The sequence below is a fragment of the Leopardus geoffroyi genome, chromosome B4 (genome assembly GCF_018350155.1).
Source record: "Leopardus geoffroyi isolate Oge1 chromosome B4, O.geoffroyi_Oge1_pat1.0, whole genome shotgun sequence".
Lineage (NCBI taxonomy): Eukaryota > Metazoa > Chordata > Mammalia > Carnivora > Felidae > Leopardus > Leopardus geoffroyi.
In genome coordinates this window covers 122,960,897-122,975,638 of record NC_059341.1, presented here as the reverse complement: position 1 = coordinate 122,975,638, position 14,742 = coordinate 122,960,897, and the positions used below count along the sequence as shown (strand labels likewise).

General features: G+C 38.0%; 1 protein-coding gene across 6 annotated transcripts in view; it reads left to right on the top strand.

Annotated features, from left to right (window-relative positions):
- The window catches only part of WASHC3 (WASH complex subunit 3), a 93,016-nt gene that overhangs the window by 42,588 nt on the left and 35,686 nt on the right, over positions 1-14,742 (top strand). For 3 of the 6 annotated variants that reach the window (XM_045464240.1, XM_045464237.1, XM_045464236.1), the window contains one exon: positions 5,204-5,454. In XM_045464240.1, the coding sequence (XP_045320196.1) occupies positions 5,204-5,288 (85 nt within the window). In that variant the 3' untranslated portion in view covers positions 5,289-5,454. Of the gene's footprint in view, positions 1-856; positions 912-5,203; positions 5,455-7,095; positions 7,568-14,742 lie in introns of those variants that run through there. The other 3 variants (XR_006708966.1, XM_045464239.1, XM_045464238.1) reach the window with 3 other exon arrangements.

The following is a 14,742-nucleotide window of genomic DNA, read 5'->3' as shown; positions in this document are numbered from 1 at the left end:
ATTGTCATTTTTATAACCACCCCAAAGGTCTTTATATGGTCAGTACAATCTTGGTTCAGGAATTTAGTGTTTTACTTTTTCTTGAAGACCACCTATTGCCATTGCCTAGAGCTATGACAGAACAGTCTTGAGTGACAACAGTATCATGTGACATTATAGCTCTAAGTGTGCTATAGTTGATATTGAAAAGTGATTTGGATGATAACTACTGTACTCTCTCCCCATAACCTCCTACTCAGTAATATTTTTACTATCAATGTTTTTGTCACTTAATCTGCTTTAAGTTCAATGGTCTTAGGTTTAAAGAAAATGAAAAATATTTTAAAACTATTTATCTACACTAAAAAATGTTTTTCCAAAGTATGTTTATATGGTTTTTGTGTCCTCAAAGTGGCTGTGGTTTTAAGCACAAGTATAAATATCTCTTTAACGAAAACAAATTAAACCAACAATATTTGTATGTTAGGACTCTTTTCGTGTTCAGAATCACAGAAACCAGCTCAAACTAGTTTAAACAAAAAAGAGAAGTTACTGATTCACATAGCAAAGAAGTCCAGGTAATAGGGCAGGATCTAAGGCCCCGTGTCATCAGTGCTTGCTGTCTGGCTGGCAGTGTTCTCTCTTTCCTAGCACCCATTCCACCTTTACTCCTTGGCATAGTCATTCACTTCTCTCCTGCTACAGATGAGCTTACTGCTTGAAGCCAAGGAATTCACAATTATGAAGGCTTTAATATTGCTAGTTTTGCTAACTGAACAAAATAAACTATGGAATATTATAGCTCATTTCTAGGGAAACATTGTGATTGGCCCTGCGTGGGTCTTGTGCCCTCCCTTGAATCAATCTCTCTTCCCAGGGGAAGATTCTTAATGATTGGCCAAGCCTGGATTATGTGACTAAAACAAGGAAGGGTATAGGGAAAGAGTGGGGGAACAGAGATTGTGATTGACATCCTTATTTGATTCCCATAAGTGAGAAAGGTGAGTAACAAAAAGAACTTGCACACAGCATCTAATATGCTAAAAAGTACTGATTTGTATGTGTTTAGTTCTTCCTTCTCCTTTCCTTTCTAAATTTTGGCTCATTTTTTTGTTGAAGTCAGCCTAGTAACTTTAATAAGTAACTTAAAAATACTTATTTTAGGGGCGCCTGGGTGTCTTGGTTAAGCATCCAACTTCAGCCTGGGTCATGATCTCAGAGTTTGTGAGTTCGAGCCCCCCCACATTGGGCTCTGTGCTGACAACTCAGAGCCTGGAATCTGCTTCAGATTCTGTGTCTTCCTCTCTCTCTGCCACTCCCCTGCTTGTACTCTGTCTCTCAAAATTGAATAAACATTTTTAAAAAATTTAAATACGTATTTTAAAAGATAGACTAAGTAATGAGTTTAATGCTAAACTCCTATAATTTTGATTTTGTTAAGACTTTTTGGATAATCTTGGTGCCACAAATTATATAAGTATGCTTATTAAAATGCAGCTACCAACCTAGCATTTTTTTTTATCATTGAACCACTATAGAGTGAGATTTTTAAAAAAACGTGCATGATACATCATGAATGTACTTTTGACTTTATATGTGTCTCTATATTTTGCTGATAAACTCTTTTTTAGTGATTTACTTGTATATTTAAGATAAACTGTTATAAAGTCCTCATCTTCTAATTTTAGTAGTGAATCATTTGAATTTTTAGAAACTAAACTTTATACCAATACTTTAAGGTAATAACTTTTTCAAATATATCTTTAAAACTTCTTTGCATGGGGGGTGCCTCAGTGGCTCAGTCAGTTAAAAGTCCATCTTTGGCTCAGGTCATGATCTCATGGTCTATAAGTTCAAGCTCTGCATGGGACTCTCTGCTGTCAGCACAGAGCCTGGTTTGGATCCTCTGCCTCCTTCTCTCTCTGCCCCTAACCACCTCCCTCTCAAAAATAAACAAACATTAAATAAAAACTTTGCATAAAAGACAACTTAAAAGGTTCATATATACAGGATCAAGCAAGAGCACTTCTGATCATAAGACAAAAAGCCAAATTTTTGTTCCCACTAAGAATATGCTGGAAATTCTGGTGTTATTATAAGTTTTATTATTGCTACTAACATTTCTATAAAGCTTTTTAACTTAGATAATGCTTTCATATACATTATTTCATTTGATTCTCATGGTATCTTGAAGTTTTTCTCTTTTTTGTACCCAAAGGGAACTAGTATATGCTTTTTCATCTGTCTGCCTAGCAATTCCAAGCCAAAGTAGCATACAATTTATTTTTAAGTGAATGAAGACAATAATAAATATTGACAAACATACTAAGAAAATGGAACCCTTGGAATCCCACCAACCCCACTGGTGGGAGTGTAAGATGATATAGCTGCTATGGAAAACAGTATTGCAGTTCTTCAAGAAATTAAGCATAGAATTGCCATATGGTTGAGCAAATCCACTTCTAGATATATACCCAAAAGAAGTGAAAGAAGGGACTGAAACATGTATTTGTTTTTTTTTGTTTTTTTTTTTTTTAATTTTTTTTCAACGTTTATTTATTTTTGGGACAGAGAGAGACAGGGCATGAACGGGGGAGGGGCAGAGAGAGAGGGAGACACAGAATCGGAAACAGGCTCCAGGCTCTGAGCCATCAGCCCAGAGCCTGACGCGGGGCTCGAACTCACGGACCGCGAGATCGTGACCTGGCTGAAGTCGGACGCTTAACCAACTGCGCCACCCAGGTGCCCCGTATTTGTATACCATGTTCATAGTAGCATTATTCACAGTAGCCCGAAGTTGGAAACAATCCAAATGCCCATCCACAGGTGAATGGATAAACAAAATGTAATATGTGCGTACAAAGGAGTATTATTCATCCTAAAAAAGGAAGGAAATTCTCATACCTATTACTCCTACCATATGCTCTAATTTCATCAAATTTGAACTGCAATTACTTTATACTCTACCTCCCAAATGATTTATAGTTCCCAAATGCAGCATGCATTCCCATTTTTTTTTTCTTTATTCAGAACACTCTCATCCTCACTTACTCCCACCTTTTCTGTTTTTGAGAAACTCCTACTTATATCTTAAAACCCTTTACAAATGTCTCCACTTCTCTGGAATCTTCTCTGACCAAACCTCATAGAGTGAATTAACTTTTTACATAAGCATAGTTACTACAACTGTATTTATGTATATCACATTTATAATAATAATTTATATTTCTGTCTCCCTCTAAAATATCCCCCTAAAATATCAGTTTCTTCAGGGAAGGAACTACTTGTTATTCATTTCTGTATCTCTAGCACCTAACACAGTTCCTGGCAAAATTGTGGGTACGTGATGATGATGATGATGATGATGATGATGATGGCGATGACTATGATGACGACAATGACCACGAAGATAGCATTTATTTAATATACTTACTAGGTGCCAGATATTATTTGATATACTTTACATATAATAATTCATTCTAATCATTACAATACTCCAGTTGGTTCGTTGGATCCAAAGTGGTTACCTAGCTTCCCCAAAGTTGCTCAAATATGTAGCAAGACTGGGATTTGAATCCAGGCAGTCTGGCTCCAGAATGTGTGTTCTTAACCACTATGCTATACAGCTGTGATGATCACATGTATTAAAAAATGGTTACACACATACACTAATGTTGTAATTTCAGCTCCTTTTAGGCTTAAGCTGCTTTTACCCTTAAGTAGCATTTATTTTAGGGGTATCATATACATTGTTTTATTTGTTTGAGTTGCCATAGATATAATTTTTACATTGTATTCAAATTCCCTCTGGTAATTTTTTTCTTTTTTAACAAAGTAAAGGCAGTAAGAAATCACGAATACAGCAAAGACAGATTTACTTGGAAAATGTGCCCAGTATTCATGCCCAGTGGTTCCACAGTCTTGCTTCTATGGAGAGCAATGAAGACTGTGGTCTCATGTTAGTATTTTAGGCAGATGGAGTATCAGTCAAAACCTGGTAAACGCCTTACCCAGCTTCAAAGTTTTACTGTATCGAGTACATGTGACTTCCTAATAGGTATAATCTAAAACTGTGCAGCAGAGCAAATGAGTTTCTGTTTTACCCATTGCTGGGGAGCAGTGCCAGCATATCTTTCTGTTTTGTACATGACAGATATGATATTAAAAACTATAAGCCAAAACTCAGCCATAATTTTTAATAACTAAATGTACATGGTAGACTATACATGTTTTAATTTTAGTAACAGTGATTTTATTTATGGCAAAGCAGAGTTTTATTGGTTGGTGTCCTAAATCTTTAATAAGAATCAAAGAGCCTGAGGGAGAAATAAGTCTGGTAGTTCTCAATTATTAAGACAGAGCAGCTATATTATTCTTCCATTCCCTGTTAGTTTCCCCAAAAGTATACTTTACTTGCTTAACTTATTTTCTCAGTGAGAGTGAATAGAGGCTGAATGATAGTATTACCATATTGATTAGATAATTTAGTAGCAAACACTATGGAACTTATCTAGTTGAATGTTTGGTTTGTTGTAAAATTTCATTTGGTTTATTATATCTCCCTGCAAAGTTGAGTTTAATCATTCTCATATCTCCTTGTTTTACCTAGGGAGTCTTCAAGACATTATTTTTACCAACTCATACTTTTTACATTCATTCTATGAAGATAAAATATAAGTGAAAACACTCAACAAACATTAAGAACCTTTTACCAGGCCCTCTTCTCCCCTGCAAAATTTCCATACTGTCTGTGTTTCTTAATGGCCATTCTTTAACTCTCTTCCATTTGTAAATTTCTTTCTGCAGCTTTCCTGGAACATGAAGATTTTCGTTTTCTTTCCATTTCTAGCTTTCCTTTCTCTGTACCTCTTGTATACTTGGAGACCACGGAGATGTAGCACTGGTCACGCCAGCCTCTCCACATCACATCTCTGTCTGTAGTTGGGTCTCCATGGAGTGAGAAGCAGAAAGTACTGAACTAGCAAATTCTGTAAGGACTGGCAAGAGAAAACAGCGCTGTGGCCCATACAGGAATAGCACTAGTAATCCCCAGAGTGCTGGAAAAGCCAAAGAGAAGCATGCTGTGGAGGAGACTGGGAGACTCTCAGTTAAGGACACAGACTCGGTGAACTTATTAACAGCAATATTCTAGGATGAACCTAATTTACAGATAGTAATTGCTTTTTTTCAACTGGAAAAACCAAATTGTTTCCTTCTCTTTCAGGAGGCCAGATGCTCCAGTGCCTGATGGTGAAGGTGAAAAAAATACAGAAGAAAGTTCAGATAGTGAATCTTCTTTTAGTGACTAAGCTTAATTTTGATAACAGTTATACATACATGTGTGGGTATGCATTTACATTCTATAAGAAAGAGAGCCTGAGCTTGAACTCTTAGTCATAAAAACATCAAATGGTCATATATCTACCACCAAACTCCCTCTATGTTAAAAAAAAATAATAAAGCATTTATAATCTGGCAGAATGTCTTATTACCAAAATAACTGAAAAGTAGAATAACCAAAATAAAGTGCCATTAGTGCTGCAAATACCAAGGTGGGAGATTTCAGGATGTGGTGAGCATTGAAAATGAAGTCAATGTGAGTTTGGTGATCAAAAATAGACTCAATGCAAAAAAGTGAATTTGACTAAGTGAGTAATTCAATTTTTGTGACTATTTTAGCATGAAAAGTATTAAGTGCATTTATATTATAAGAATTGCTAAAGAATTTTCTGGCAGAGACTAATATTGGATTTAAATTTTCAGTGACAACTTGAAGCTTATATGTCATAGAAATTATGAAGTTGAAATTTATTGGCATATAGAGCTTTTCACCACTTGTTCATTAGTTCATATACTATCAAAGTGTCAGATATTCTTAGAATATTATCAGATAGAAATTGAATTGAAGGTAGTTTCAGTATGTTTCACAGTGAGCAGGCATCATGTCATCAACTCTTTTATTGCCTAAACAGAAAAAAATCTTTAATTTAAAATGCTGTCCTTACCTCACCTTGCAAATAATTCTTCATGAATAATTATTTGCACAGTCTAGAAAATCTCTAAAATACTTACATGGAAAGATATATAAATGCATTTGATTAATGGTACCTGTCTTAGTTTAGCCCACCTGAAAGTAGACCCTGAGGAAAAGACTTGGGGGTAAGTATGGCATTTGTGAGGTGATCACAGGAAGCAGAAGCGAGAGAACAGGAAGAGCAAGAGAAAGAAAACCCATACAAAAGTATATTACCAAGGTTGCCATTTTGAACTCTAAGACCTGAGAAGTTTACAAAGTGCCTCCTCAAAATATTCACCTAATACAGATAGGATAATTATTAACCAGTTTCCATCCCCTATTAGTTGAAAGTTACCTCCAGGAGAAGTGACTACCCCAGCATTTCTGAGCTATCCTTTTACGAGAGAAAGTAGGCTACCCCAACATTGAAAAAGGACTTGGAACAGAAAGTGGAAAAATGCATGCCTCACACTTGTGGTAGGATTTCACTAGCAAAAACGGACAGGTCTGAGTTCAGAACTCTCTAAGTGCAGTTGTGGCTGATATCAGAAGTTGACAAGGAGATGTGATGTTTGGCAAAAGAGATGTTTGTTTTTGAATAAATAGTTCTTACCTATTCAGAACTGCTTGAGTCCCATGTTAAGTTCATTCTATCACTGAGTCTTCAAAGTGATGGTCAGCAACAGTCTATAAAAGACTGCCCAGGACGATTAGACAAGCTACAGTTCCTGTTACAGTTCCTGTTACTACAACTGAACCCAAGGCCAAAATATATTCATCATCTCTTTCTTCCACCAGCCATTTGAGATTTTCATTGCTCTCTGCCAGAAATTCAGCTAGTCTAGTTTGGTTGACTGCCTGAGTGGCCCAGACCTTCATCCCTTCAGGGATCTAGGGTCTTGGTTACTTTGCCCTTTTTAGGCTATGAGTATCACAATTGTTTGTTCACTGTTCACATCAGGCACGGAAACATCAAGACATGCCCCCAGTGAATCACCTGAGTTCCAGACACATTCTCCCTGTTTCTTTTTGTAGTCACATTTCTAGCTCCTCATGTTAACCAACATATTAATTCCCCTTTCTTGCCTGTTGTCCCACAGACATGAGCAACCCAACAGGACCAGTTGGCAGCTGTAGCTTCAGTTTTGTGGAGTCCTTACAGTGCTTCCTGGGGGAAGTGTGCCAGCTTCTTCCCCTTACCCTGTCAGGATACAGGACCTCCAATCCAGCAAAGCCTAAGGTGGTAGGAATGGGAAACACATTCTACAAGTAGCTCACTGGGAATGGTGGTAAGAAAGGCCAATCCTATTTCTATCCTCTTGTTTCCTGCACCTTGAAGTTGGGAACAGGGAATCATATGCTGTCCGTTGGTATAGTGCATGTATCCTATCCTGGAAAATAGAACCTTAATCCTACAGGATATTATATCTGAGCTGATGCCTAAGCTGACTCTGTAATAGGCCATTTCATTGTTCTACTAGATTAATTGCTTCTGGATGATGCTGTATACATAGGACCATGGATGTAATAACTCATGTTCTTTGTTTGCTATAAAACAGTTTCTTGATCCGAGGCAGTGTAATGCAGGATACTATGTTGATAATAGGCATTCTGTAGACTATCAGATAGTAATGATAGCAGAGGTACTGCTGGAAAGGAAGGCAAGCCTATATTAAGAGTGCAAATTAATTAGTATAGGAATGAATGAATTCCTCCTTCAGGGTGAAAGGAAATCAATGCACACAACTTGCTACCAAGTAGCTATTTGGTTTCGATAAAGGAATGGTACCAAATCATTGGTCTCTGCTGCTGACAGAGCACGTATTCAATAGTGGTAGTAACTAGAGCAGCCCTTAATGAGAGAAAAACCAAGCTGTTGGGCCCATACGTGGCCTCCCTCTATCTCTATCACCGTGATTACTCCGTTCATGGGTTTGCTGTACAAACCTGGAGTGGGTAAGGATAAGACTGACTGAAATCTATTGGAATCATCCTATCTGCCTAATTGTTGCTTCCTCAGGTGAGTTGACATTTCATGATACAAAAATCTGCACATTTCACCATAATCAAAAACTGTTTTTATCCTTAACTCAAGCCATGTCTCTCTATCAACATGGATGACCAATGGCACTGTTAGAAGCTCTGTCCATCAGGAAGATTTTTGCCTCACCAGTAATCTGTACAGCCCCCTCTGAGAGAGGCTGTAGTGGAGAAGCCAGTCATTGTTGTCTCACCCCAATTTATCCAGCTGGTCCATCCCTGAACACGGCCTACTTTTTCCTTATCTGTCACTTGGCATGTTAATATTACAAAAAATAGCCGCAGTTCTTCACTTCCCCCGTCTCCATGCCTTTTGCCATATACTTTTGCATTGCCTTCCCACTGTGGGTGGAGCATTCTGCCTCACCTTCTGACTCTGAACTTAACCATGTGATTTTGCTTTGGGCCAGTAGAATGTTAGCACATGTGATTCAAGCAGAGGCTTGAAAACTACTTGGATGGTCTTGCCTTCTCTTGTGCCTCTGCCACTGACATAAGAATATGACCAGGATAGTCTGATGGAGAATGAATGACATGTGGAACAGAGCTAAGTTGTTCTATTCGCCCAGCAGCCAACCCCAAAATGTGAGCAAGCCCAGCCAAGATTAGAACATATGCCTAGCCAATTCCCAGCTGGCCCTAGATGTGTGAATAATAAATGCTCATTGCTGGTTCTCATAAAGATTTTTTTGGTTATTATATGGTATAACTGTAGCAATATATAACTGATACAACTGATCATAGGTAATTCCCCATGAGATCATAGGAATAGGTTGAAGGAGATACATTAGTGTAAGAGATGTAAGTGATAGGGGAATCTAGGCTACGTGTCCATGTAACTTACACATACTGTGTGCACTTGCTCAGGTTTGATCCCAAATGTATCATTTCTGTCAAACGATAGATTGCTACTGTGACTATCTGATCTGATGATTTGGTGAATCTGATAACACCCACCTCATGATGGGCAGCTCTAGTTAATCACCTGATATCAGATTTTCAATTTCTGTTGGGTGTGGAGGTATGCCAGGAGCTGTTTTTCAAGCAATTAAAAGGCATGACTTTGCTCTAGAACCTAAGATCTGTGATGTTAACTTTGTAGTAGAGTTTGCCAGAGATGCTACACAGTGTTCTCCATCAGGTATCTGTAGTGTCAATGGATAATAGGTCATGTAATCAGCTGAGCAGCAGGGCAGCTTATGTCACAGCCTGAACCTGGAACACAGCCCTCTCTGCTCTGTGCTCCATTTGAAACTGGCAGCCTTCCAAATCTCCCCATCATAAATAGGTGAGAGCAGTATTTGGCTTTCAAAAGCCAAGATCCCCAGCATGCTACACCTCGTTCTTAATGGTAGAGGGTACAAGTTTAATAACTTGTCCTTTACCTCAGAGGGGATGTCCCAGCATCCTCCAGACCATTGAACCATTAAAACCTGCAAGGATCTGAATCTTCCATTTTCTAGCTTATGTGTGTCTTATAGGGCACCAAGATCCTTCCTACTTCCTCTTCGCCAAATCTTATTAGCCTGATTTACCAATACAAGTTACCAGCATGAGATTTTGTGGAATATCAGGATGAACAATATCCCTGCATCCCCACGGGATGTAGCTACCTACCACTGATTTTCCCAAAGATGTCGGCGCCACCCTCATTACTCACATTCTTTATTTCCTTAGTAAAGAGAGTTCTCTAGATCCTTCCTGGGAAAATAGTAGGTTGGTTCTCTCAGCACAAGAAATAAATCTATTCTGACATTCCCACCTCTCTGCCACTGACCTCTTCCTCAGTCCTTTGACAAGGCAGTTTCAGCATCTCCGTCTAATTTAGTTTAGGCCATCACGACCAAGTTTCAAGAAGCCATCCCTACAGCCTGTTAGCACCAGTTCCATGTGTCCTTGCCAGGATGTTAAATGTTGAGTGACAAGAGTGCTCTCATGTCAATAAACTCTCTTCTATCCAGCCTTATATTCTGCCCCCTCTCGTCTGACACACTCCAGATCTATTCCCACACATGTTCTCCAGATTTCTGCCAATACTTGTTAGCCAGTTCTAAAATTCAGTAAATAGGCTATTTCTTTCCAGATCAAGGACTATATTTTCTCTCTCAGCTAAAACTTGACATTAGTTATTCTTCTCAAGGCAGTGGGGGAAAAACAAATTAAATCTTGAGGTGGTAAAGCTCATGTTCCATGGAAGGTATCCACTTTAAGTGAAAACCGCACGGCCTCCAGGTAAGGCAAGGCTGCTCTCCTCTAGTAAAGGAGAAAGAGCTGCTTTGGCTGGCATGCTATTCAAGCTGGTCAAGCACATCCTCTCAGATTTTCTCAGTCCCTCTTTGATATCAGGCCTATGGCATTAGCAAAACAAATGTGTGGAGGCTGCACATTTCATCTCCTTTTCGGGTCTGCCACCCTTAAACTCTGGACCTGATTTTCACCACAGCTGTCCTATGGCTGAGGAAGTAATGATCTCTTTAAATACTGTGAAATTGGCCTTTGGCTTTCAGTGTGCCCTAAGATGATAGTTGATGGATCTGAGTCTTTTACTTCCCTTTTTCAAGATTTCCAAGACAACAAATGCTAGTCAATTCCGCAATCCTTTACCCCCAACCCATTCTACTGACAGAGCCGCTGGATAACTCATGGCTTCTTGTCCCAATCCACCACCAGTGAGATTCTTATGAATTGTGAGGCACACCAGAGACTACCACTGTCCTGCTTATCCTAACAATAGGGTAAGTGATCCAGTTGTAGAAGCCTACCCTGGGGATGGTTTCCAGGGTCACTATCATACCAAAGTCCTATGTTCTATTCTTCCTAAAACAGATCTGGAGACAAACATTCGGGCACAAGATGTTTATTTGTGAACTAATCCCAGGAGACAAGAGTGAGAGAGTAGGAAGACTGGGACAGGGAAAAAAATACAAGGGTATATTACCAAGATTTCCACTGTGGGTGCTTGGGACTTGATTCCAAGACCAACACCTCCTTAGAAATGAACAGCTCCTTCCCAGAATTGTTCATCAGAAGGACTGGAGAATGGACCATGTGTCCACTAGCCCTGGACCCAATGACTGAGGGCATTATTCCTCTACACTTCTGTGATATACTTGCCTGTACACCTGGGTGGCTCCATGGCATTATAAAGGACATTTTGTCAGAAAGTGGAGAAGTAGGGCATTCACTGCAGATGGGTTGCTATCACCAAAAGGGTGAGGGAGTCCAAGATTGAATAGAACTCTACGACAGCTGTGACTGAAATCCAAGGTGGGCCTGGGGGATGTATTGCAGGGCACTGCCAGAAGCTTCTGCTGCACACAATGCTGCTTCTAAAACACCAAATTGATCTGAACTTAACTTTTATTTAAAATGTATAATTTTCATCTTAGATATAAAGACAAATTGGATGGTAAGCCACACACGAGATTTCCAGAACTTTTTCATTACAAATTTTAGTTTTTAAAATCTTCCAAGAATGAGCAAAGGGTAAAAAATGACGAAATCTGTATCTTTACAGTCTGTGGTAATTATAATACAATTTTTAAATGTTTCCTTTTACACATCCCTGCAGAGTTTTTCTGTGAAACTTTTATATCTGAATCAGAGCATGGCTTCTGTTAGAGAGTAAATTGTGTCCATGTGCTCTTGAAGAGTGCCCAGACAACATAATGTTCAGTGAAACTGTTTTGTTTCTGATCAAGTTCTTCACAAAAACAAACTCGATTTCCAGAATCCATGAAGAACTTAAATCCCCACAATGTAGTCCTGTACTTCACAGCTGCTGCAACAATGCCAAGGCGTCTTTTCAAAAACAGTCACTTTTACCTTTCTTGTTGGGAAGATTAATAAACAAAAGCACTGACATTAAAAGGAAGTGTCATGGATTTTGAATAGGAAGCTTAAACAAGAGACATTTATCTTCCTTTGGAACGTGAAGTGTAAAGATTTTATTTGTGACTCCATTTTCTCTGTTCCCAAAACACTATTACTTTAGATTGGCAGCTTATAAGTGAATGAACTTGGGGAAAATTCATTTTACAATATCTACAAAATATTTATTAGTCATCTGTGTATACTTACATTCAAATTGATATAAGTAGATTAAAATACTTTAGAATTAAGCACTTCATAGTTAACTTTGCAAATATTTTTTCTCAGTAAATTCTAAGTATTGGAATAATAACTTTTTAAATTTTTTTATTTTTCAAAATTTACATCCAAATTAGTTAGCATATAATGCAACAATGATTTCAGGAGTAGATTCCTTAGTGCCCATTATCCATTTATCCCATCCCCCTCCCACACCCCCTCCAATAACCCTCAGTTTGTTCTCCATATTTATCAGTCTCTTCTGTTTTGTCCCCCTCCCTGTTTTTATATTATTTTTGTTTCCCTTCCCTTATGTTCATCTGTTTTGTCTCTTAAAGTTCTAATATGAGTGAAGTCATATGATTTTTGTCTTTCTCTGACTGAATAATAACATTTTTAAATCTAGAAGAAATCTTAGCAAATATCTAGTCTAATTGCCTCTTTTTTTTTACCAATGAATAAATTGAAGCACAGAAGAGCTGAAGGATTCTCCCGAGAAATAGAAGAAAGAAAAGTTTATTTATATGAACAAAAATACTTCATCAGTTATGTTCTCATCTTAAATAAATTTTTAGTAATCGTTTTTTAAATTATTTTTAATGTTATTTTTGAGAAAGAGAGCACCGGCAGGGGAGGAGCAGAGAGCGAGGGAGACACAGAATGAGAAACAGGCTCCAGACTCCAAACTCTGAACTCCAAGCTCTGAACAGAGACCGATGTGGGGCTTGAACCCACAAACTGTGAGATCATGACCTGAGCTGAAGTCGGGCGCTCAACTGACTGAGCCACCCAGGTGCCCCATTTTAGTAATCTTATTACGAGTTCACATTGTGGGGCACCTGGGTAGATCAGTTGATGAAGTGTCAGCCTTCAGCTCAGGTCATGATCTCATGGTTCTTGAGTTTAAACCCCGCATTGGGCTCTCTGCTGTCCATGCAGAACCTGCTTTAGATCCTGTGTCTGCCCCGCCCCCCACCACTTGCGTGCTCCCTCTTTCTCTCCCAAAAAAAAAAAAAAAAAAAAAGTTCACATTGTAATCTGCAAAGTGGAGTTCTGAAAATTTTTTTGTTTCTTTTCTTTAATTAATTAAATTTTTAAATTCTATCCAAGTTAGCATATAGTGCAATAATGATTTCAGAAGTAGATTCCAGCGATTCATCCCCTATGTATAACACCCAGGGCTCATCCCAACAAGTGGCTTCCTTAATGCCCCTTACCCATTTACTCATAGCCCCCACCTACAACCCCTCCAGCAAGCCTCAGTTTGTTCTCTGTATTTGAGTCTCTTTATGTTTTGTCCCTCTCCCTGTTTTTATATTATTTTTGCTTCCCTTCCCTTATGTTTATCTGTTTTGTATCTTAAATTCCTCATATGAGTGAAGGGATATGATATTTGTCTTTCTCTAATTCCACATATAATTGAAATCCTTTGGTATTTGTCTTTCTCTGACTGACTTATTTTGCTTAGCATAATACTCTTTAGCTCTATCTATGTCATTGCAAATGGCATATTTCATTCCTTTTTATGGCTGAGTAATACTCCAATGTGTGTATGTAATATATACAATATATATGTTATATATATGTCATATGTGTGTGTAGGTGTATATATATACATACATACCTATACACACATCTTTATCCATTCATCATGGATTAGAAGAACAAATATTGTTAAAATGCCTATACTATCCAAAGCAATCTACACATTGAATGCAATCTCTGTCAAAATTTCAACAATTTTTCACAGAGCAAGAGCACACAATTCCAGACTTCAAGTTATATTACAAAGCTGTAGTGATCAAAACAGTATGGTACTGGGAAAAAATAGACACATAAATCAAAGAACAGAATAGAGAGCCCAGAAAGGAACCCACAACTATGTGGCCAATTAATCTTTGACAAAAGAGGAAAGAATATCCAATAGGAAAAAGTCTCTTCAACAAATGGTATTGGGAAAACTGGACCACTTTCTTATACCATACACAAAAATAAATTCAAACTGGATTAAAGATCTAAATGTCAGACCTGAAACCATAAAAATCCTAGAAGAGAACACAGGCAGTAACTTTGACATAGACCAACACAACACTTTTCTAGTGTGTCTCCTGAGGCAAAGGAAATAAAAGCAAAACTAAACTATTGGGACTTCATCAAAATAAAATGTTTCTGCACAGCGAAGGAAACAATCAACAAAACTGAAAAGCAACCTATGGAACGGGAGAACATATTTGTAAATGGCATGTCTGATAAAGGGTTAGTATCCAAAATATATAAAGAACTTATAAAACTTAACACCAAAAAAATGAATAGTCAAATTTTAAAATGGGCAGAAGACATGAATAGACATTTTCCCAAAGAAGACATACAGATGGCCAAAAGATACACGAAAAAGTGCTTAACATCACTCATCATCAGGGAAATGCAAACCAAAACTTCACTGAGATACCACCTCCTACCTATCAGAATGGCTAAAATCAACAACAGAAGAAACAACAGATGTTGGCAAGGATGTGTAGAAAAGGGAACCTTCTTGCACTGTTGGTAGGAATGCAAACTGGTGCAGCCAGTGTGGAAAACAGTATGGAGGTTCCTCAAACAATTAAAAATAGAACCCT